The 25,976-nt window shown below is 45.0% G+C and overlaps 1 protein-coding gene across 2 annotated transcripts in view; it reads left to right on the forward strand.

Moving 5' to 3' along the window:
- TRIM44 (tripartite motif containing 44) overlaps nt 1-25,976 on the forward strand; it is a 149,746-nt gene that overhangs the window by 67,597 nt on the left and 56,173 nt on the right. For both annotated transcript variants that reach the window (XM_030200798.1, XM_030200799.1), the window contains exon 4: nt 16,798-16,817. In XM_030200798.1, the coding sequence (XP_030056658.1) occupies nt 16,798-16,817 (20 nt within the window). The remainder of the gene's footprint in view (nt 1-16,797; nt 16,818-25,976) is intronic.

The raw sequence follows: 25,976 nt of genomic DNA on the forward strand, positions 1-25,976 counted from the left end.
AATGTGAGCAAGTGCAAAGTGATGCATGTAGGAAAGAGGAACCCGAAATATAGGTACATGATGCAAGGTTCCACGTTACGAGTCACCGACCAGGAAAAGGATCTAGGCAGCAAACAAAGCAAATTGAATGTTAGGTATTATTAGGAAAGGAATGGAAGATAAAAACAAGGACATTATAATGTCTTTGTATCGCTCCATGGTGCGACCGTACTTTGAATACTGTGTGCAATTCTGGTCACCGCATCTCAAAAAGAGGTAATGGAATTAGAAAAGGTACAGAGAAGGGCGACAAAAATGATAAAGGGGAGAGATAACTGCTCTATGAGGAAAGGGTGAAACGGCTTGGGCTCTTCAGCTTAGAAAAAAGATGGCTGAGGGGAGATAAGGTAGAGGTATATAAAATACTGAGTGGAGTGGAACGGGTAGACTTAAATTGCTTGTTTACTCTTTTAAAAAATACTAGGACTAGGGGGCATGCAATGAAGCTACAAAGTAGTAAATTTAAAATGAATCAGAGAAAATATTTCTTCACTTAATGTGTAATTAAACTCTGGAATTCTTTGCCAAAGAATGTGGTAAAAGCGGTTAGTTTAGCGTGGTTTAAAAAGGTTTGGATAGCTTCCTAAAATAAAAGTCCATAAGCCATTATTAAAATGGACTTGGGAAAATCCACTGCTTATTTCTGGGATGAGTAGCATAAAATGTATTGTACTGTTTTGGGATCTTGCCAGGTACTTGTGACCTGGATTGGCCACTGTTGGAAACAGGATACTGGGCTTGATGGACTTTCGGTCTGTCCCAATATGGCAACACTTATGTAGGTTACAGATCAGGTTAGAGGTGAAAAATTTAGGATTGAGGATGTTTTCAGTGATGGCACCTTTATGGTGAAATAATTTGCCAAAGGAAATACAGCTGGTGAATAATGCTAATTGAAGACGTGTGTTTTTACAACACAATGAATTTTCAGCAATATTGGTGGCCATGTTTCTTAAACGGGGTCTGATTCTTTCTGTATGTATACAATTTGAGCATTTTTATGTTTGACTTTTTTATGAATGTGATTTTATGTGAACCACTTAGAACCAGACAATTTATTTGTAAAGCAGTATAGAAATTTTTAATAAAAATATAGATAAAGCTTCCCAACAGAAGAATACCACTTCCAGCTGTAATCATTATACTGATAAATAGATCAATCATCTGTGGCATTTGTGTGTGTGTGTGTGTGTGTGTAATATACATGACCTCAATATCGTCTCTGTATCTAAATATGGAGCAATAAATAGATATTTATTTTAAATAGACATCCTTGAGGTAGGAGAATGGGAATATCAAAATCCATAAAAGAGAAAGTGTTATGAGCTGTCAAGCCTTGTATTCAAGGAGAGCTATTTATGAAGCCGAAACAGCTCTCCCTTGCCCAGAACTAACCACCCACACACTTCCTCTCATTTGCACACAAGATCTGTTTACTTCTGCTGTTTCTTGGATATTGTATTAAATAACTCAAAACGTGTCCCATGATTAGCTTTTCCTTTGATGGTGCTCTCCATAAAAAAAATGTTCACCCCTATCCTGCCCCTGCTGCCAGCATCCAATGCCAACTGTGAGATCGTGGTCCACAGAGAGGTGTGAAGAGAGACTGCATGGAAACCCCCTGCTCTGTATTCCTGCCTCCATCTCATCCCTTGCCAGGATATTTCTGTCCCTTAGCTCATCTTAGAGCATGTTCTGCTGGTGGTTGATGTCACACTTTCCTGCCTAAAGTGAAGGGAGTGAAGGGAGTGAAGGCTTGCCAGGTCTCCTTTCTCAGTCAGGAAATTCTCCCTCTTATTTGGAAAAAATAGAATTATATTGACCATTTTTGCTATTTGTTCTATCTACATTTCCTGAACAGTGGGTATTATGGCATGCTGTTAGTTTAGAGGGCAGGTAATGAGTGTAACACAGTAACATAGTAAATGACGGCAGATAAAGACCTGTACGGTCCATCCAGTCTGCCCAACAAGATAAACTCATTTTACATGGTATGTGATACTTTATATTTATACACGTTTGATTTGTCCTTGCCTTTCTCAGGGCACAGACCGTAAAAGTCTGCCCAGCGCTGTTCTTGAACTTTCCATATCCAGTTACGATCAGGGCGTAGATCGTAGAAGTCTGTCCAGCACCAGTTTTGCTTCCCAATTACCGGCGTTGCCACCCAATCTCTGGATTAGGCGACCCTCAGGGGGAGGAATGCTGGCTTCGGCCTAACCCCTGGTAAGCCTTTTCTCAGCTGAGAGATACCCAGCTCTACCACCAGCTGCCTTTCATGTGCTGTGGAGGACTTGCAGCTCATCTGCATATCCTTTACAGCATTCTCCGGGGTGACTCCCAGGTCCACTCTGATTCACTCAAAGCCTCCGCTCTAGGTACACTTTTTCTTCTTGGTACTGTCCCTTCCTAATCTGTTTCTCCATCTGAAACTACTGTACACTGCAGGAACACATTGTCCACCCTCTGTATTCATCATATCACAATCTCTTTTTTTCTCAACTCTCAACGTTCAACATTTCCTTCCTTCCATTCATCCATCTCCTTTCTGTCTGAGTACGTCTCGCCTTCGTCGCTGTCCTCTCCTACTCTTCTCCGTACTCTTTTGCTCCTTCTGCTCTCCGCTGGGGACATTAATCCCAATTCTGGTCCTCCATATCAGCTCTCATCCTATTTGTGCAGGTCACACAGTGATATCTCCAATCTAATTTCTGTTCCTCTCCTTCCCCCCTTCTTCCCTGCCTTTCTCTTGCGCTCTGTGGAATGCCCGCTCTGTCTGTAACAAACTTTCCTACATCCATGACCTCTTTATCTCTCGTACTCTCCATCTGCTTGCCCTAACTGAAACTTGGCTTTACCCTGAAGACTCTGCTTCAGTCGCGGCCCTATGCCATGGAGGTTATCTTTCTCCCATACTCCTCAATTGGTTTGCCGTGGAGCTGATGTCGGGCTACTACTTTCACCCTCTTGTAGATTTCAACCTCTTCTTCCACCTCAGTCTCACTGTTTTTCTTCCTTCGAAGTCCACTCCATCTGTCTATTTGCTCCTCTGCCTCTCCGAGTAGCAGTCATTTATCGACCCCCTGATAAGTCCCTTTCTTCCTTTCTCACTGACTTTGATGCCTGGCTTTCCTTCTTTCTTGAACCTTCATCTCCTTCCCTCATTCTTGGGGATTTTAACATTCATGCTAATGATCCCTCTGACTCTTATGCTTCTCAGTTTCTTGCTTTAACATCCTCTTTCAATCTTCAACTGTGCTCCACTGCCCCCACTCACCAGAATAGCCACTGTCTTGATCTTATCCTCTTCTCAAACTGCTCACTCTCCAGTTTCTGTGCCTCAACTCTTCCCCTCTCTGACCATCATCTGATAACTTTCACACTTAAAAACCCTCCTCTTCAGTCCTGTCCAATCTTAACCAATACATTTAGGAATCTTCAGGCTATTGACCATTCTACTCTGTCCTCCAGTGTTTCAAATCTCTTCTCTACCACTATGTTATCCAAGTCTGTCAATGAGGCTGTCTCTTCCTATAATACTATTCTCTCCTCTGCTCTGGATACTCTAGCTCCACCCATTCCCCGTTCTGTAAAACATACCAAACGCCAGCCTTGGCTGACCTCTAGAATCCGCTACCTACATTCCTGTGCCCGCTCTGCCGAATTCCTTTGGCTGAAATCCTGTGCCCATTCTGACTTCTTACATTTCAAATTCTTGCTGACCTCCTTCCAGTCTGCTCTTTTACTTGCCAAACAGGATTATTACATCCAGTTGACAAATTCTCTTGGCTCAAACCCTCTACGTCTCTTTGCCACACTGAACTCTCTCTTCAAAGTGCTTTCACCTCCAACCCCCCCTTCACTTACCCCCCAGACTCTGGCTGAGTACTTTCATGATAAGGTTCACAAGATTAAACTTGAATTCTCAACCAGGTCACCTCCACCTCTCCTTCCCTTAGTCCATTCTCAGTCCATTCTCTCAACCCTCCAACCCCTGCCTCCTTTTCTTCCTTTTCTGAAATCACTGAAGAGGAAACTACACATCTTATTCCTCCTCAAAACTGCCTACCTGTTCACCTACCTGTTCCTCTGATCCTATTCCCACCCATCTACTTAACACTATCTCTCCTACTGTCATCCCTTTTATCTGTCATATCCTCAATCTTTCACTGTCCACTGCGACTGTTCCTGATGCCTTCAAACATGCCGAAGTCACACCACTCCTTAAAAAACCGTCATTGGACCCTACCTGTCCTTCCAACTATCGCCCCATCTCCCTCCTCCCTTTCCTATCCAAGATACTTGAACGTGCTGTTCACCGCCATTGCCTTGACTTTCTTTCATCTCAAGCTATTCTTGATCCACTTCAATCTGGCTTTCACGCCCTTCATTCAACCGAAACAGCACTTGCTAAAGACTCCAATGATCTGTTCCTGGCCAGATCTATCTGCTCCTTTTGACACTGTTGATCACAGCCTGCTCCTTGATACGCTGTCCTCACTTGGATTTCAGGGCTCTGTTCTTTTCTGGTTTTCTTCTTATCTCTCCCAGCGTACCTTTAGTGTATACTCTAGTGGATCCTCCTCTACTTCTATCCCACTGTCAGTTGGTGTACCTCAGGGATCTGTCCTGGGACCTCTTCTTTTCTCCATCTATACTTCTTCCCTTGGTACTCTGATCTCATCCCATGGTTTTCAATATCATCTTTACGCTGATGACTCCCAGATCTACCTCTCCACACCAGAAATCTCAGCCGAAATCCAGGCCAAAGTATCAGTCTGCCTGTCTGACATTGTTGCCTGGATGTCTCAGCGCCATCTGAAACTAAACATGACCAAGACTGAGCTTCTTATCTTTCCCCCTAAACCAACCTCTCCTCCTCCCCCATTCTCTATTTCTGTGAATAACACTCTCATCCTTCCTGTCTCATCAGCTCATAACCTTGGGGTCATCTTCGACTCCTCCCTCTCCTTCTCTGCACATGTTTCAGCAAACTGCTAAAACCTGTCATTTCTTTCTCTATAATATCACCAAAATTCGCCCTTTCCTTTCTGAGCACACTATCAGAACCCTCATCCACACTCTTATCACCTCTCGCTTAGACTATTGTAACTTGCTTCTTACAGGTCTCCCGCTTAGCCATCTCTCTCCTCTTCAATCTGTTCAAAATTCTGCTGCACGACTAATATTGCGCCAGTGTCGTTATGCTCATATTAGCCCTCTCCTCAAGTCACTTCACTGGCTTCCTATCCGTTTCCACATACAGTTCAAACTCCTCTTATTGACCTATAAGTGCATTCACTCTGCAGCTCTTCAGTACCTCTCCACTCTCATCTCCTCCTACATTCCTCCCCGGGAACTCCGTTCACTGGGTAAATCTCTCTTATCTGCACCCTTCTCCTCCACTGCTAACTCCAGACTCTGTTCCGTTTATCTTGCTGCACCATATGCCTGGAATAGACTTCCTGAGCCGGTACGTCAAGCTCCATCTCTGGCCATCTTCAAATCTAAGCTAAAAGCCCACCTTTTTGATGCTGCTTTTAAATCCTAACCCTTATTCACTTGTTCAGAACCCTTATTTTATCATCCTCACTTTAATATTCCCTTATCTCTTGTTTGTCCTGTTTGTCTGTCCTAATTAGATTGTAAGCTGTGTCGGGCAGGGACTGTCTCTTCATGTTCGTGTACAGCGCTGCGTACGTCTAGTAGCACTTTAGAAATGATAAGTAGTAACATAGTAGATGACGGCAGAAAAAGACCTGCACGGCCCATCCAGTCTGCCCAACAAGATAAACTCACATGTGCTACTTTTTGTGTATACCTTACCTTGATTTGTACCTGTCCTTTTCCGGGCACAGACCGTATAAGTCTGCCCAGCACTATCCCCGCCTCCAAACCACCAGTCCCACCTCCCACCACCGGCTCTGGCACAGACCGTATAAGTCTGCCCAGCACCATCTCCGTCTCCCGCCACCGGCTTTGCCACCCAATCTCGTCTAGGCTCCTTAGGATCCATTCCTTCTGAGCAGGATTCCTTTATGTTTATCCCACGCATGTTTGAATTCCGTTACCGTTTTCGTTTCCACCACCTCCCGCGGGAGGGCATTCCAAGCATCCACTACTCTCTCCGTGAAAAAATACTTCCTGACATTTTTCTTGAGTCTGCCTCCCTTCAATCTCATTTCATGTCCGCTCGTTCTACTGCCTTCGCATCTCTGGAAAAGGTTAGTTTGCAGAGTAATACCTTTCAAATATTTGAACGTCTGTATCATATCACCCCTGTTTCTCCTTTCCTCCAGAGTATACATGTTCAGGTCCGCAAGTCTCTCCTCATACGTCTTGTAACGCAAATCCCATACCATTCTCGTAGCTTTTCTTTGCACCGCTTCAATTCTTTTTACATCCTTAACAAGATACGGCCTCCAGAACTGAACACAATATTCCAGGTGGGGCCTCACCAACGACTTATACAGGGGCATCAACACCCCCTTTCTTCTGCTGGTCACACCTCTCTCTATACAGCCTAACAACCTTCTAGCTAGGGCCACCGCCTTGTCACACTGTTTCGTCGCCTTCAAATCCTCAGTTACTATCACCCCAAGATCCCTCTCCCCATCCGTACCTATCAGACTCTCCCCGCCTAACACATATGTCTCCCGTGGATTTCTACTCCCTAAGTGCATCACTTTGCATTTCTTCGCATTGAATTTTAATTGCCAAACCTTAGACCATTCTTCTAGCTTCCGTAGGTCCTTTTTCATGTTTTCCACTCCCTCTTGGGTGTCCACTCTATTACAGATCTTAGTATCATCCGCAAATAGGCAAACTTTACCTTCTAACTCTTCGGCAATGTCACTCACAAATATATTGAACAGAATCCATAGATTCCATAGATCCATTCCTTCTAAACAGGACTCCTTTCTGTTTATCCCACACACGTTTGAATTCCATTACTGTTTTCATCTCCACCACCTCCCGCGGGAGGGCATTCCATGTATCTACCACCCTTTCCGTGAAAACATTCTTCCTGACATTACTCCTGAGCCTGCTCCCCTTCGACCTCAATTCATGTCCTCTAGTGTGGGTTTGGACTACGGTGTTCTGGAGGGAATCATCACTGGGGGTGGGGGGGGGGGGGGATCACTGGCTATTTTAATTCATTACAGTATGGAAGTTGAAATGAAGCTCAGTAACTGTGACTCCTCTGGTGTGCAGCTGCTGAATCCTGCTTTTGATTGGTTCTTTGCACTAGTGTAGATATGTCACATTGGTTAAGTGTGTGGCACTTCCATCGCTATATATATTTATGTTTATTTACAATCTTTCTTTTTACAAGGGGCACTTGCAAACAGTAATACAGAGATGACTGTAATCTAATACAATACAAGGAAAACAAAAAGAACTAAGATTAAGAAAAATATATTTATCTACAATCAATCACTTTCTTAGACCACAAAAAGAAGAAAAAGCAGGGAGGAGGAAGGTTTTATAAATGAGGAGATATTATATTAATACATCAATTAAAGAAAATGGTCTGGCAAGTTCACATTCTTCTAATCTTAATCAGAAATCTTATTCTTTAACTTCTAGGTTATCCGGAATCTTCTTATTATCTAGAAAAACTTGAAGCTGATCTGGTTCAAAAAAGATATATTTTGTCCCTGTAAAGTTTATCAAACATTTACATGGATATACTAATGAAAATGTTGCCCCAATTTTTTTTGTTTCTTCTCTTAAAACCAAGACTCTCTTTCTTCTATCTTGTGTTGATTTTGTGACATCATACAAGAGCCAGATCCTTTGTCCACAAATTTTTTTAATGAATTTTTGACGTATAATTTCATAATCGAATTAAAATCTTGCTCAAATAGAAAAGACGCAGTTAAAGTTCTTCGCTGGGTGACATCAGAAAGGGAATCTTCTAATAAAGCTGATATATTCAATGGTTCAGTTGGTACATTTTCCATTTTTGAAAATTCTGTTCCAGTTAATGACCGCGGTGGAAGGTAATATATTTTATTCACTGGAGGAATAGCTGAGTTTGGATAAGCTAACACTTCTATTAGATATTTTCTAAATAATTGCATCTGACTTATATCTTCCACCACAGGAGAATTAAGAATTCTTAAGTTCAACTGTCTATTAAAGTTTTCCATTTGTTCGATTTTCCTGTTTATAATAATTTTATTTTTTATCAGCGCTTCCTCAGTGTTTTTAATGTCTTTCATATCTTGTTGAATCTGCGTAATCTGATTCTTAGATTCTTGCTTAGTATTCTCCAAAGCTTGAGTTAAAAGGTCAACTTTACTCACAATTACTGATGTATCTTGAGCTGTTTTTGTAATCATTTCAGTCAAATCTTTTAAAGACTTCCAAATAGTCTTGAGGTTAATCTCCGTGGGAGTTAATAAGTCCTTGTTCTCTCTCCTTGCACGCTGAGTTTGTGCACTGCCGAATGGAGTCCTGATTTCTTCGACTTCCGAGTCAGTCAGGTCTCCTGCATTTCTCCCAGCTTGAGCAGGACACAGTGGAGGATTAAGCTCGGGGGGGGGGGGGGGGGGCCACAAAGATGTTTAAATTGCCCAGAGAGTCGAAGCTCCTCCTTCGGCACTCAACAATGGCTGAACCTCACCCGCTACTTGTAAACTCGCCGTTATATATCTATCAATCGGTTGCTGAATTGGGGATGATGTTCTTGCCAGCGGCAGTGGGCCTTTCACCAATCCTTTTCTTTTCGTATGAGGCATTGAAGAACAAGTTTGCAAACAAACAGCAACCGACTCGAGAGACAGTCAAACGGTCAGGCTGCCATCTTGACTCCTCCTCCTCGGCACTTCCATCTCAACACACGCTTATAAAGTTTAGCGGGTTAGAGGCCAGTCCTTGTGACAATAGCAACTTAGTAACTGACAGCAGGTAAAGACCTGTGTGGCTCATCTGGTCTGTCCAGGAAGATGGCTAGGATTGCACCTGCTGCTCCATTAAGGTTACCCCCTCTAATCTCCTCTAGTCTCAAAAGTTTCATAGCAGTTTAGACCGGCTTGCATGAGGACAGGGTATCCACTAATGCAGTGAGAAGCGTCTCCAGGTTTTACATCCTATGTATCCTGAGTAGTCAGACAGCAAATCATTCTTGGGTTTCTGAAGGACAGTGAGCTCTGCAGTTATCCATCTAAAATTTGAAGTCTCTTAAAGGAGAGATATTTGTAAGGCAGTGGGAAGGAAACAGCAAATGCACCAGTGAGAGGGAGCCGTTTGGTTTGATTGAAGGGAGATCTTGAAATAAGGTCTTGTTTTTGTTGTTTGAATGAGAAAAAGTCTCTTACAGATAGGGTAGGCCCAATCATCAGGCAAGACTAAGCAGTTGCCTAGGGTGGCAGCAAAAAACAGCTGCACTCAAAGCAAAACAATAGATCTGACAATCACACAAACTTAATTGTCGAGTTTAATTATCAAAATCATGGGGGAGGGGGAGCCTACAGGCAAGGGGCCTGAAAACTGAAGTTGATGTAAGGCTGAAGGTGGGCCTGGGATCACCCTACCCTTGTACCGGCTTGACTTCCAGGGGAAGAATTAACAAGTCTATCTCAAATGTACGCTTTTGAATTCTAACCGGCCACATGACTTGGAGCTGGGACGATTTGCTTATTTAGATTTATCGCACGCCTTTTCAGTAATAGAGTAGCTCAAGGCAGTACTTTCAGACATACTAGGTATTTCCTCTCCCTAGAGGGCTTGAATCTAATTTTGTGCCTCAAGCAGTGGAGGGTTACATGACTTGCCCAAAGTACAGAGCCTTTGGGGTTCCACTCCCAGCCTTCTGCAAACGAATGACTTACCGTACTGGCTTACCATACAGTCTGTGTTATTTTAAGAAGTTACTTCAAGCCCAATCAACAACAAATAGCTACATTCAAAAGTAGCCTGGGGAGTTTTTCAGGTGCAAGTTCCAAACCGAGCACCATTAAAAGGAACATTTGTTTGATGATTATTTACATTAACTAGGGCACAACTAGAGACCAGAAGCTCCCTCTGGACTCACAGAATATTGACAGCTGCTGATTCAACTCCATCCATTTGGCTTAAAAGTCTCTTGTGTCTACTATATCCATTACGCACATATAGTGTAGAACTGTAACTCTCTCCACCTTGATACTGGAAAAGCTGATATCATCAATAAAAGTACAGCTGTAGGAGAAACTGGGATGATTCTGCAGAACAGCAGAAAACTAGAGACCTCGTGGTAAAAGTCGACCTCCAGCTATTGAGCTGTGAGGGTCTCAGTTGGACCTCCCAGCCTGTTTTGTTACATGATGAAATCGTTGAGCTCAGATGGTAATAACATTGAATAATAAGTTTTATGGCATGCCTTTAGATTCAGAGGGCAGTGAATGTGGAGTCTCTGGCTGTTTTTATATGGAAGATAAAATGAACCTCAGTAAGTTTGAATCTGAGCATGCGAGTTCCTCTGGCAATGGCTGCTGAATCCTGCTGTTGAGTGTTGATTAGTTCTTTGCACTAGTGTAGACATGTCATGTTTGGTTGCGCTGCTTTCATCTCAACGTGTATAAAGTTTGGTGGGTTGGAAGCCAGTCCTTCTGACAATAGCAAGTTAGTAACTGACGGCAGATAAAGACCTGCCTGACCCATCTGGTCTGTCCAGGAAGTTGACTAGGTTTACACCAGCTGCTCTACTCTGTGTCTTTTGTTAGGGGTGATATTCACTGGACATTCTGATTTGGTTTGTTTTCTTAAAAAAGCCTCTTTTTGGAAAATGAAAAATATGAACCTGTTCAGTGAGCAATAAAACTAAAATAAGAAAGGCTGACAGATCAGGTATATGTTTTCCATCTTCTATCCCTCACTTTACAGGCACCAGACTTGTGCTCTTCTGGTATTAGTTGTAGTAATCCTTGGAAGTTGGTAGTTGGTGGGGGGGGGGGGGGGGGGGGGGGGGAGGGAGGGGAGGGAGGGGGAGATTGTCTGATGTTCTGTTTTTTTGTATATTTGAATACTATTGATCTGTTTCTTACTGGCTCAGTAAATGGTATATACCACTGGCTCCCAGCCTGGTCCTGGAGGCACCCCAGCCAAGCAGGTTTTCAGTATATCCACAATGAATATTAATGAGCGAGATTTGCATACAGTGAAAGCAGTGCATGCAAATTTCTCTCATGAATATTCATTGTGGGTATCCAGAAAACCTTACTGGATGGGGTGCCTCCAGGACCAGATTTGGGAACCACTGGTATTATCACCTTGGGATGGGGGAGGGAAGGAGGGTATGGGATTGGGGTGTAATTGTACAAAACTATGAACGACTTGTGTGTTTGGATATTGAATGTATCTTTATTTGATTGTTCAATAAAAATTGTTTAATATACAGGCACCAGACTCATGGTGCAGGGCATAAGGAAATGGGAAATGCATAGAACTCGCGGCCTTTTTTTCTGAAATTACAAAAACCACAATTTTATTTTTTAGAGTAAATTGGTCTGATGGTTTATCACTCTTAGGGACCTATGTACTAAACACTTCCCCCATTGATCTAACAATGGTAATTTTATAGATGTTGTTACACATGTCAAAGGCCTTTTATAGAATTTGCATGCTAACAAGGCGGTGCCTACTTAAATATAGATGCATTTTGGTAATTTCTCTCGCCCTTTCCTACTGGCTCTCTCCTGTTGAACACAATCATCTCTCTCTGTCTCTCCCACCCTCTTTGTTTCTTTCTCTCATTCCTTCCTCCCCAGCCTTCACCCAAATGCTCTCATGCCCCTCTACCAGCCATCACCCAGATTCTCTCATGACCCACTGAGTTCTTAAACTGAGACCCATCCCCCCCCTCCATATTTCCTTCAACAGCAGGGCTCGGGCTCCAGATTTTCTCTTCTTTCGCACGTCCTCAAAAACCTTTTACTTCCCGTACTCAGGGCTGGGCTCTGGGACTTGAAACCGCAATACTTCCCCAACTTCCTGCACTGTGCGGTTCAAGTATCTGCAGAGCCTGGCACCATGCAGGGGAAGTAAAAGGACTTTGAGGCAGTGACGAAGAAGAGAAAATCTGGAGCCCAAGTTGTTGAGGTAAAAACGGGGAGAAGGGGGTGAGTCTGCGTAAAAAAAAAATCAGTCGGCATTAAAATGCTATTAACTTATTAATTGCCCACCCTTAATCCAGACATTTTATAAAAGATGTGACTCAAGCTTAGCCTGTAATTGTATAAGCTTAGCACCTAAATGTAAGCACCATTTGCACACGTGTAAGTGCTTTGTGCACGCTTAGCAGTATTTCTATAATGTAAGTTTGCAAGTCGCCTGGGGCCCATTTATTAACATGTAGGAAAGTGGCCTTAGCACATTTTAATGCAAAACTTTCCCACGCGCTAAGACCATTTTTAGTGCTGCCCGAAAATAGGGCTTTTATTTTTTTGCAAGTTCCACCTAATGTTTCTATTAGTGCATGAGACCTGCAAAAAAATTAACAGGGGAGCACTTACTGCCTCCTGTTTAGGAGGCTCTAAGTGATTCTGCATTGATCAGTTGGCACTCACTTATTGGAACACACTAGATAGTTAACATCCCCACCCAGTACCAATGGCGGCCCTACCATTAGGCCACCTGACTGAGGCAGGGGCCTCAGGTGGCATTCTTGTGAGGTGGCATCGCCACCCCCCCCCTTCCCTCCCCAACCCCCTTCCTTCAAAATTAACTTTTTCTTTTCTTTTCTTGTTTTTTAAATGAAGGCAGCAGCAGCGACTCCCATAGGCTGCTCTGCCTTCTGCAGGCAGCCCACCTCTGAGGAAACAGGAAATTATGTCAGAGAGGCAGGCTTTCTGCAGTAGACAGAAGGAACTAGATTGGTGGCAGGTCAGCCTATGGGAGTCGCTGCCGCTGCCTTCTTTTATAAAACAAGAAAAAAATAGAAAAGGTAATTTTGAGGAAGGGGGATTAGGGAGGGAAGGGCAGATTGTCTTGTGCCACCCCTGCCCAGGGCATATACCCTTCCAAAAAATATTTTTAAAAATTCATTAATACATGCTTAGAGGAAATATTTTATAAATGGTGCTCAAAATTCAGTGCTGAGAAAAATCAGCTCTCAATAGTATTCTATGGCAGGTCTTCTGGGATCAGTGCCCTGTACAGAGAAGCAAATAGCACTAGGATTTGAGCTCAGTTTTGTGCACGGAGAGTTACACCAACTGAAACCAGGTGTAAATCCCCACATGTAAGTTGGGTGTGGATCCCCAGAATTCTATAACACTGCACACATTTTAAGGGAATGCTCGTGGCCCACCCATGCTCCTCCCATGGCCACACCCCCTTTCCAGATGCATGCTGAAATGAGCGCTATTTTATAAATAGGCATGCAAGTGGGATTTTGTGCAGATATGCTGTTTCTGTCCCGTTTCGGCGCCTTGCATCCATTAGAACGCTTTTCACGCTGATAATTCATCAAGGGAGCTGAGCGTTACATTCAATGCTGTATATAGAATTTTCCCCATCGCGCACAGAAAAGGCGGAATTGTCACTTTAAATCATTTTGCAGTAAGCATTTTTCTGCGTGCTAAGCATTCGTTAGGGCTTAACTTCCTTTAGTGAAAGGGCCCCATTGTATGATTGGTGTTTGTGCACTAATGGGACTGATTCTAAGTTACTGAAAACCGGAAGGCAGTCAGATTGTTTTTTGGGGTTTCATTATTTTCCACTCTGATGTTACTTTCATTGTGATGAACATATAACTGGATGGGAGGGAAAAAAAAGGATTGTATAAAAAAAAGGATTATATGACCAATGAAAGAAACGTTTAGCTTAATCTGCTGAAAGATTTCAATATTAATCTCTGCAAAGGCTTCTGAGGTCTTTTTCTCCCACAATGCAGCTATACTTTCAGATTTATTTTTTTCAGAGGGGGGGGGGGGGGCTGATTCTAGGTTCCCATTTCTTCTTGCTGGCTTATGAGGGATTTGTAGGAGGAGCTGTGGAATAAACTTACCAGCCTGTTACTACACCATAGCTCTCTTAGCCTTCTTTGTTCTTTTTTTCCCTTTCCTGTTGCTTATGTAGTTCCTTTCTGCTTTCCTCCTCTTTTTTTTGACTATATACACTTCTTGGTCTTAAAAGAAAGGCGGTATATTAAGTCTGAAATAAGCATAAAACATAACCCTAAAGCACCTATGAGCCTGTATCGCTTTTAGAAAATAGCTTAGATTAAGACTTAGGTATTGTGTTGTAAAATCAGACTCATAGAGTCTAAGTTTTAAAATACCTGTTGTGCCTGCAGGCCCAGGGGTGCTCTGTACGTGCAGGCTGATGTTCAAAGGGAAAACCTCTGCAGAATTTCAAAATTTGAAAATGCCATAATAGCTGGTATTGTGGGGATCTTTTCACCCTGTAGGTAAGTGCAAAGTACACAGGGTAAGGAATGCATGAAAATCTCAAAAAAAAATTTCAAAGTATATTTTACCAGGTCTATCCTAACCCTCAAGTTTCAAGTTTAATCAGAACTTGCTATCCTGCCCATTGTATAAAACGTCTAGGCGGCTTACAGTCTAGAAATATAAAAAGAGGACGGTTGAGACAAGACACGAATGGAGGGGTAATAGGTGATAGGACAGTGAAAGGAGGCACAGAAGGAGGGGCAAAGTTGTTCAGGCTCACCTCTGGGAAGGACAGGGGTTACACGGTTTTAAGATCAGATTTGAAGTTCTGGAGTGTTGTCTGTTGCCGTAGAGACTGTGGTAATTTGTTCCAGTTGTCTGCCTCTAGCACTGCCCTTTATCCTGCGCTGTTTACAGAAGAGTACATTTCCCCCCAAATTCTATATATGGCACTCAAAACTGTGCACGCAAATTTGGGCGTGCATGAAATGTAACATAACATATCAGATCTTATCTACTGTATTTCACCCAAAAGCTCAGAACGTTTTACAATAAGAAGGAACGTGATATACATGCCTCAATATAAAAATGAAAACCACAATTTTATAAAATACAGCTTAAGAAAAATATCCAGTAAATAAGCAAAATAACCAAGATTTAAGTAATTTTCCAAAACCTCAAATAATTAATTTCAGTACGAATTTTGGTAGGCAAGGCATAAGAGTAGCAAATCACCTGGACCAGATGGTATACTGATAGAACAACAAAATGAAATTGCATATCTATTATTAGTAATTTGTAATTCAGTAACAAGCCTGTTAGCGCCAATAATTGAGTGCTAACAATTATTGGCGTTAATTTGGATTTATGCACATATCTTGCTAGGGGCTATTCTATAAAGATACACACATACATTTTTAAGCATGGCCATGGGAGGGGCATGTATGGGTCAGGGACATTCACTAAAAATGCATGCAGTTAGTGTCCCGTTCCGGGTCCGTACCTGGGGGCCCCCAGCGGGGGACGAAGACCAACGGAGGCTGCGGGATCCGGGGCGGCGAAGACAAGCCGCCGACGAGGCCGGCGCTGCCGCAGGCCGCTCCGAGGCCGGCGATCCGCTGGAGCGAGCGCCGGCCTCGGAGAAGGGGATTCGCCGGTCAAGATGGCGGCGCCGGCGTCGTCGTCTCCCTCGCGAGGGGCAGAACAGCGAGCCAGCCCCGCCTACTCGCGCCGGATTGGCGCGTGGATAAGGAGACTCCGCCCGCCGGGCACGCGGGCCAATCCAGACCTCCCTTGCCTGCCTAGGCCGGGGGGATTGGCTCCAGCTGCTTCCAGGAGATGGACGAGCGGGGGATTTAAACCCCGAAGCAGGAAGAGTCCAGCGCTTCCGTTTCAGATGTCAGAAGCCGACACAGTGGACTTCAGAGCCACCTCAGAGACTGTGTTCTTCTTCCTGCTAGCCGTCCTTGCTAGCCACCTCAGAGACTGTGTTCTTCTTCCCGCTAGCCGTCCTTGCTAGCCACCTCAGAGACTGTGTTCTTCTTCCTGCTAGCCGTCCTTGCTAGCCACCTCAGAGACTGTGTTCTTCTCCCTGCTAGCCGTCCTTGCTAGCCACCTCAGAGACTGTGTTCTTCTTCCCGCTAGCCGTCCTTGCTAGCCACCTCAGAGACTGTGTTCTTCTTCCTGCTAGCCGTCCTTGCTAGCCACCTCAGAGACTGGGTTCTTCTTCCTGCTAGCCGTCCTTGCTAGCCACCTCAGAGACTGTGTTCTTCTCCCTGCTAGCCGTCCTTGCTAGCCACCTCAGGGACTGTGTTTTCTCCCAGCTAGCCACCCTTGCTAGCTGCCCTTCAGAGACTGTGTTGCTGACTACCAGCCAGGCCGGCCGTCACCCCGCGGTTCCAGCAGTCCCGCTGGCCGCCTGCAGCTGGGGGCTCAACCCTCGGTGAACGGCGGTCGCCGCGGGTGAAGATTCGGGGTGCGCGGCTGTCCTCTGAGGCCTTGCAGGACCTCAGAGAACCTAAGGGCTCACCAACACCAAAACAGGACAGTTAGCAAGGCGTGATGCAGGACGTTCAAACATTACTGTCTCCTGAGGAAGCTTGGAGGCAGTGAAAGGTGGGTTTTTGGTTAGTTTCATGATTTGATTTACTGGTAATTAAAACATTTTAAAGTGCGTTACAAAATGTTCAGCAAAGTGATTAGAATGGTAGCAATTCTTACCTTTAGTTCCTCTTCTCTGCAGAGGAAGAGAACCGGCTGTAGCAGTCCATCTAGACTGGACAGAGCTGCTGTCACCATAACTGAGTTTAATAAGAGTATCAAATGATCAGTAACAGTACATCTCCTTGACTGGTAATCTGTTTTCCTTTTTCCACAGAACCAAGAGCAAGACCCCAGGTAAGACACAATTTGATTCTTCTCTCTCCCAATATCTCCTTTAATATCTGTATATGGGATTGTAAAGCTACAAAAGGCTGTACATCACTGATTGCAGCGCTTGTCATGGAGAAAGCTGCCATTGGGTATGATGTATATATTGAGGTGGTATTAAGAGCAGCTGCGCTACAGGCAGTCCATTAGCATGACCTTGGCCCTAGGGCAGGATTAATGCATAGGGAAACTAGGCACATGCCTAGGGCCCAATGTATAGGAGGGACCCTCTCAGATGTGCTAATTCAATGGCACTGGCTCCCAAGGCAGATTTTTTTTCCCATTGTAAATCAGGTGCTGACAGAATGAAAAAATTTGGGGGGGGGGGGGCAGGGAGGGAGAGACTAGAGCTACGGTTGCCAATATATATCTGTCTATTCTTCATACCCCTTGCACTTTGTACTTCACTCGGCAGGAGGAGTCAGCAACCAACACTTCTTACCTGCTGCATCCTCCTCTGCTGGCTTTATTATTTATTAACCATATTTATTTACTGCAGTGTACAAAAATAAATTCATAATAAAAAAACAAACACATTTTTAAATTCCTGCAAATGGAGCCCTGCTATTATTATTGGTTAGGTATATTTTGTTTTTATATTTATATATTTATGTTAGGATGGGGGGGGGGGGGGGGCAAAAGGCTTATTTGCATAGGACACACCCAAAGGTTAATCCTGCCCTGCATGGCCCGGGGGGAAACCCCTTTAATTTTCCCCAGTGCAAACCCTCCCACCCCCACTCTGGGACTCAATGGGAGATTTCCCTGGTAGTTTATTTTAATAGGCCAGGGTGGGAGTGGTCCCCCTCCAATCCTGCCCTGTAGGTTCTCTGGGTTCAAAATGGTACCTGTGATCTAGTGATAATATTGCAAAAGGTTGGAGCTCTGTTCTGGGAATACTGTGTAAGAGAAAGTGTACACAAAATACAGAACACAGAAAAATGTAGGCAAATAAAGACCATATGGCCTATCCAGTCTGCCCATCCATGGCATCTAACCTCCCTGTCACTCCCTTAGAGATCTTATGGACTTGCCCCAAGCTGTCTTGAATTCAGATATTTTGGCTCCGCCACTTCCACTGGGAGGCTGTTCCATGAATTTACTACCCTTTCCATGAAGAAATATTTCTTCCGGTTACTTCTTCTGAGCTATCACCCCTTTCCTGCCTTTCTTCCAAAGCTTACAGGAATAATTACTAAATAAACACTAAGGGGTCCTTTTACAAAACTACGATAGAAAGTAGCCTTTATGTGCCGTTATGCAGTCTTCCCTGCGTGCATTTTTACTGCTGCTGGAAAATGGCCAATTTTCCATTTTCCAAATTAATGGCTACTCACTGAGCACAAGGCCATTACCAAAAATTGGCACATGAGCCCTTATCACCATCTATTTTGTAGGCAATAAGGTCTCACGTGCTAATTGGTTAGCATGAGGCAATGTATATGTGCTACTGATTAGCACAGACACACCCCCTCCCAGAAATATAAAAAAATCTTTGTAGCACGTGGTTTGTGTGGACGCCTTGAAACATCCGTCAGGAAACCCTCTTAAGCAGTGCTAAGCACGCGCTAGTGCTTCCTGCAGCTTAGTACAATGAACCCTAAATCGATAAGTACAAGAACACTCTGGGCTCTAGGCCTGGTCCTGGCTCTTTGTATCTATATTTGGTACCTCCAAATGTGATGGCAAATTTTTTGAAATTAACAGCAGTGCTTCAAGCTCTTGAGGAAGAGTTGGGTGATGCTCACTTCCCCAGTCCTGGCTGCCAAGAAGATTTTACTGATCTGTGCTAGTGGCGTCACAGTGAGGGAAGCAGTGAAAAGCATAAACTCAGAATGTGTTTGTACAGAGCTAATTGGATGGAACTCCAGTGTGAAGAATGTAGTGCCAAAAAGGATGTATCTCGTGTCTGCTTGTTGTCTTCCCTGTGCAGCAGAGCTGAGAGAGGAAAGAAAGCACTTTAACCAGTCAGTCAAGAAACTCTAGGTGGGAAGTCGCAGAGTTGTAACTCTTGGGCAGACTGAAGGTCTGTCTTGTGTGAAGTGACAAGAGTGAGGGGTATTTGTAATGTCATGCACAGTCAAAGTGCCACATCCGTTTGCAAAGAAAGCTGAAGCTTTCTCTTCTACTACTACTACTACTATTTAACATTTCTAAAGCGCTACCAGGGTTACGCAGCGCTGTACAATTTAACATAGTGTGACGTGCATGGAAAATGGGAAAACAGCGAAGATCATGCTGTTTGGAATAATATCAAAATGGCTCTAGGTTTGCAATTAACTTTATTGTATAACCTTTCACTCAGCTAGAGAGGTAACTGGAATACCAAATGACCCTTTTGCAGACCTTAAAATGGGAAAATGTTGATTCCATATTAGTTGTGTACTATATTTCACAGTTAACCAGTAATCAAGAGAAAGGGGATATGAACCTCCACAGTAAGGGGTGCTGCCTTGCTGTATGACTGTAACCAAATTCACCTGGAGAAACAAAACCACTGAGAACTGGGAGAGTTTCATTTATACAACATTACACAGGAACTAGAACAATTTCTGTAAGTAAAATGCAACAGATATATTTCCCTAGGAAGCAGCATGCCAGGACACTGAAAAGAGGTTCTTAGTGTACTGGGAATCTTTGTAACTGGTCTCTGGAGACCAGTGGCTTTCATTCTTACGATAGCACAAGGCCGTATTTTCAAGGTCCTGAGATGCTTCATCCCTATGAAAATCATTCTTTCAGCATCTGAAGTACATTAGAGCTGGCAGGAAATGGTCCTTCCCAGCTTGATCTCTAGAGTAAGGTTAGTAACTAGAAAAGACACAAACCAAACCTGGCAAAGGCACCAGGCCGGGAGCTCCAAATTGCTAAGAGGACTGAATTCTGCCAGGTCGAGGCAGTATCCGTGCAAGATAACGAAGCAGCCTTGGTCTGTGTGGCCCCCGGTTAAACTTCTCTCCGTGTTTTGTTGATAAGCAGACCTGTCTGGCTTGATATAAGGAATGAAGACTTTCCTTTCAGAATCCTAAAATACTTATGTCAAAAGCAGGTTTCACTAAATGTGATTGATTTTCAGGCTTGAAATTTTTGTTTTTTTTTTTTTTTTGTCTGTGTCATGTCTTCATTTATTTCTGTCTTGTTTGAGGTTTTCTTTCATTCTCAGTCCCGCAGAGTTCATTATTTGTAAGAGTGAGGCAAGCACTTGTGAAAGGAGTTGTCACCACATCTGGTTGAAGCTGATAATTACAGTAAAGAGAATCCTTTCCTTTCTTTTCTTGCTGGTAGTTGCAGCCTTGCTGAAGTTCCCCCTGTGTGAACAGTGCTCAGATCCTGCAAAGCCTCTTTAGTCAGAGCTCCCAGCAGGTCTTGGCTGAATGGCCACAACTGCATGATGGGAAAACCATGCTGCAAAGAGGGCAAAATGTGGCCATTGTAAACGGATGCTTACCCTTGACCCAGGTGGTGCCTGAAGCCCTGGGGTCAGCAACCAGTTCAGTATTGTTATTCTGTAAACCACTACAACCCTGCCCCCCTCCCCCCAAAAAAGGCTTGCCACCCCAGTTTCGGACATCAGATCAGACCCGGGATAACCCAAACTCCCATCTGACCCGGGAGTTCAGTGCAATGTGCTTTAGCTGAGTCCTCTCATGCCCTCCCCTCAATCCTCCCCTTCACTGAATCCCTAACCCCAGGATGGCAGCAGGAGAAATGTGGAAATATCATTTTAGCAAGGCTTGAAGATGCAAGCAGCATTAAGTGAACCACATCTTTTTCTTTTACCGTAACATTATCTTTATGGTGGTTATGGTTTGGCAATCATATGACCTACACCAATGCAACTACTAGCAAGCCTCTGGTGCAGAAATGTTAGGGTTTTACAACGGTTCTGTAACTCTCATAGAATCCTAGAATATGACAGAAGATCAGGCCTGTGAGGCTCAGCCAGTATGTCATTCACTTATAGGTCCAGTAATGTAGAAGGCAGCTCTGTAAACTGGAGGTAGGTGCCACCTAGGACTAGATTCTATATATCACACCTAAAAATTCGGCACCAAAATAAAATTCACTTAAACATCTTACTATAATAAAAAGCACCTCCAACGTTCTGAAGCTGACTCCGTGGCTTCAGTGAAGGGTTTGTAACATTCGTAAGTCTGTCACATCTCTCTCTGCCCCGCCCTCGTGTCAAAACGTGATGACGTTGAGGGCGGGTAATCAGAAGGCAGGACTGAGGGAACGAACTCACCTCCAACGTTCTGAAGCTGACTCCGTGGACGGCCAGGGCTTTCAATAACGCCGCCGCTTCGACGGAGCTAATCTGGGGACACAGTATAATTGCTGGGTGGCTGGAGGGGGGGGGGGCAGGGGACAGAGGACAATCGCAGGGTGGCTGGAGGGGGCAGGGGACACAGGACAATCGCAGGGTGGCTGGAGGGGGGACAGGGGAGACAGCAGAATCGCTGGGTGGCTGAAGGGGGGCAGGGGAGACAGCAGAATCGCTGGGTGGCTGGAGGGGGGCAGTGGACACAGGACAATCGCAGGGTGGCTGGAGGGGGGACAGGGGAGACAGCAGAATCGCTGGGTGGCTGAAGGGGGGCAGGGGAGACAGCAGAATCGCTGGGTGGCTGGAGGGGGGCAGGGGAGAGAGCATAATTGCTGGGTGGCTGGAGGGGGGGCAGGGGAGAGAGCATAATCGCTGGGTGGCTGGAAGGGGGCCAGGGGAGAGAGGAGAATCGCTGCATGGCTCGGGGGGGGGCAGGGGATACAGGAGAATTGCAGGGGGGCAGGGGACACAGGACAATCGCTGGGTGGCTGGAGGTGGGGCATGGGAGAGAGCACAATCACTGGGTGGCTGAAGGGGGGCAGGGGAGAGAGCATAATCGCTGGATGGCTGGAGGGGGGCAGGGGAGAGAGCACAATCACTGGGTGGCTGAAGGGGGCAGGAGAGAGAGCACAATTGCTGGGTGGCTGGAGGGGGGGCAGGGGACAGAGGATAATCGCTGCATGGCTCGAGGGGGGGCAGGGGATACAGGAGAATCACTGGGTGGCAGGAGGTGGGGGCCAGGGGAGAGAGGAGAATCGATGGGTGGCTGGAGGGGGGCAGGGGAGAGAGACCAATCACATACACTCTCTGTCTCACAGACACACTCGCACCCACTCTCACTCTCTCTCTGTCACACACACACACAGTCGCACGCTGCTGCCAACCATGCAGAGGGGGGGAGAGGCAGGGGGTCCTGAGACAACAGGGGAGGGGAACGCTGAGGGGGGGAGGGAGAGGGAGTCCTCACACCTGAGAGGGGGAGGGGATCCTGAGACCAGAGGGGAGGGGATCCTGAGACCAGAGGGGGGGAGGGGGTCCTGAGAACACAGAGGGAGGAGGGAGGTATCTCTGTCACACACACTCTCTCTCACACACACTCTCTCACAGTCAGTGTCTTTCTCTCACTCTCACACTCACACAATCTCTCAAGCTATGTTTCACACTGTATCACATTCACTCTCTATGTGTCACACAGTCACTCTCACACACTCTCGGTCTCACACACTCGGTCTCATACACTCTCTTGGTCTCAGACAGTGTATGTATCGCACAAGTGCTCTCACACACACTCTCTCTCTCACACACTCTCACATACAGTGTATCTGTGTGAAACACACTCTCTCTCTCTCACAGTCACTGTGTCTTACATACACACTCGCACACACCCTCATTCTCACACACACACTCTCTCTCTCTCTCTCTCTCACACACACACACACCCTGTCTCTCACAGACACACTCGCACCCAGACTCTCTCTCTGTCACACACTCGCACATTCACTCTCTCTCACACAGTCACTCTCACACACACTCTCTCAAACATACACACTCCGAGGAAAACCTTGCTAGTGCCCGTTTCATTTGTGTCAGAAACAGGCCTTATTTACTAGTATTCTATAAAGTACACCTTAATGTAGGTGTACTTTATAGAATAAGCCTAAATTTCCACACGGTTTAAAGAATACGCCAAGCACTAAATTTAGTCACGGCCATTTTGCCAAGTAAAGCCTGGTGTAAATCCCGATGCCTAAATTAGACGCAGAGCAATGGAAGAAGTGTGAAGAGTCCCGCTGGAACAAGCCTGCCACTCCACAAGTACCACTGTGAGGAGTAGCTACTACATCCCTAAATATCATGAGAATTAGCTTGCAACTCCCTCACCTGGAGCTATCACCCACCCTCACCACACCCACCATCACTGCCACACATCATGGGAACTTGTCTACAGATTTGTTCCCCAAAAGAAAACCAGAAGAGTGAGCTGATACCCCTCCCCCATCCCAAACACAGCCAGTGCTTCTGAGCTCTGCAGGAACACGCAGACCTACATCCCAAATACCATAGGAACCAGCCTGACCCCCTCCCCTCAGCACTTCAGGAGTCAGTCCACTTGTTCCCATTCCAATTCAGTTAGACACAAGTCAGTCACGTGACTCAAACACTGCAAGAGTCAGCTGACACCCCCATCATCCTGTTACAGCATTACTATTATTTTAACTTTACTCTTAGAGCGTTTTTCTTGTCATTAAAAGATGGCCTTTTACCTCTATTTCATATGCTACTGTCATGAGCCTGGGATCAGAATTTCCAGGTCAACAAAGTAGGAGAGAAAGAGCAATCGAGCCTCATAGCTCTGCATGGAAACCCTTCTGTGGGCAACTGGGGGTCAGATTGATGGAATAGCTGAGAAGATTATGTGATCAAAGACATCCATGACAGAGGAGCGTTAACATCTTCTCTGGGTCCCATCGTTCATTAAAGGCCTTCCTGTGTGTCACCATTTGGAGATGCACTAGATCAGGGTGTACATCTGCCAAGTTACCCAGTTCCAAGAGTTATGGGACCTGCAGTACTGGTTTCAATGACTAGAATGAGGAACTACAATACCACACTGCTTTTCATGGAGAGGAGTAGAATGCATAAACGTGAATTGGTTGTTTGCTCTTCCAAAAAAGTATGACAACTAGGAGACACGCTATGAAGTTACTAAGTATATTTAAAACAAATTGGAGAACAATGTTTTTCACTCAATGAATAATCAGCCTGTAGAACTTGTAAAAGCATTTGACAGAGCTGGGTTTTAAAAAGGTTTGTACAAGTTCCTGTAGGAAAAGTCCATAAACGGTTATTAAGGTAGACTTCGGGAACTTCAGGGGAAGTCCACTTCTTATCCCTGGACATATGCACCAAGGAATTTAGCTTTTGGGGGGGGGATTCTTCCAAGTACTGGTTTGATGGACCTTTGGTCTGACCCAGTAAAACAGTTTTACTGTTAAATTAAAAACCAGAATTGGCCAAAACGTCTCCCTTCTGGAGCTGGGTAACTTGGCAGCTCTGGCTTTGTGCATAGAGACTTCTTGGAAAGCAATGTTATCTGACCTTAGAGACAGAGAATCTATTGTACTGAGGGTCAGCTTAAAAGGGCAAGAACTGCTCTGCAAGGCCTACTCATCTTTTCTGTTAGGTGGGGCCTAATTAACTGGGCAAGCAAAAAAACAGGATGTTCCCTGTCACTCACTAAAGGGAATATTTTGGGGCAGGGAACCCCAAAACAATTACTTCTTTGTTCTATAGGACTCATTTTCTGAGGCTGGATAGTTTCTGACGGAGGAATGAACTTCACTGAATCCCCCACCCCCCTGTGTCACCCAGGACTTGGGCTTTTGTCTTAAGAACCACGGCACTTCATAACTTCGGCGTAATGAAAACTTACAGCCAGAAGGGTAAGATCAGCTTTAAATGAAAGCCACATTATTCCAGGAAGCGCATGCAGTGAGTGGTACCAGTTAAGATTCAAGAAGCAGAATGGCTTCATTCACTGATAGAGATAAAGACAAGAACCAGCAGTATAGCAGTAATTTATAACCTGTCAGCTGAGAATTTCACCATGCATTGCAGAGAAGCATAACTTTTGCCATGGCAGTGCCAAGCAGTGGCCTGAGGGGGATGCCAGGGATGAGGGTCTATTCTAGGGCCTCATTTGCATAAATTAATAGGGGCTGAAAAGCAGGACCATATGCAAAAAGAAAAACAAAAAAAACAATTGCCAGTTGGTAAGGTAGACCCTGGTCATGCATGCTGATGAATGAGCAAATTTGGGAAGGGTACAATCAGGGTCTTCTCACTCTCTCACAGCATCTCATTCCTGGTGAGGAGAAGGTCAGACATAGCTCGAGGCTTTTAGTGTTTTGATAGAGACCACGAAGGCCACACCAGTTCCTAAAACCGAATCATAAAAAAAATGGGGAAAGCATGGCTTATGAAATTGTTTCTAATTGTTTGTATGTCTGCATGTGCACAGCACACCTGTCTGTGTTTGTATCTGCGTTTCTTGTGTGTGGCTGGTTGGGGGTAGGTGCAGTTTATGGGATGGTGGGAGAAGTTATAGGGGTAGATTAGGGAAATGGGACAGTTGCAGATGTTCGTTTATATGGCTGGGGGCAGTTTGTGGGGTGGTTGGGCAAAGTGGGATAATTCTGTCTTGGGTGGTGGGACAAATGGGAGCAGTTAGGGAACTGTGGGCATTTGTAGGGTGCAAGTTTGAGGGTTGGGTGCAGATAGTGGGCTAATGTGTAGTTGTGGGTGTAGTTCTAGGGGTTGGGTCATGTTTGGGGGTGTAGTTTTCGGAGTTGGGAGTAGTTTGTGGGGTAGTGGGGCAGTTGTAGGGGTCATTTTGGGGGCAGATAGTGAGGTGATGGAGTAATGGTGAGGGCTGCATTTTGGAGGGGTTGGGACAGTTTGTGACTGATAGGGCCATTGCAAGCAGTGGTTTTGTGGGTTGGGGCAGATATAGGTGGGGTGGTGGGGCTGTTGTAGAATGGTTTTGGGGATTGGGGCAGATAATGGGGTAGTAGGGCAATTGTAGGGTTAGTTGGGAGTGGGTCAGTTACAAGGGGTTAGTTCTGAAGATTTGGGCAGTTCATGGGTAGTGTGGTAATTGCTGGGGATGATTTGGGGCATTTAGTGTGGTGAGGGGGCAGGTGTGGGGGTAATTTAGAGGTTTTGGGTAGCTTAGTGTGGTAGAGCAGTTTGCATGGTGGGGGAATTTGCAAGAGGATATTTTTGACAGATGAGTGCAGTTT

This window comes from Microcaecilia unicolor, chromosome 4 (genome assembly GCF_901765095.1).
Source record: "Microcaecilia unicolor chromosome 4, aMicUni1.1, whole genome shotgun sequence".
NCBI classification, from domain to species: Eukaryota; Metazoa; Chordata; class Amphibia; order Gymnophiona; family Siphonopidae; genus Microcaecilia; species Microcaecilia unicolor.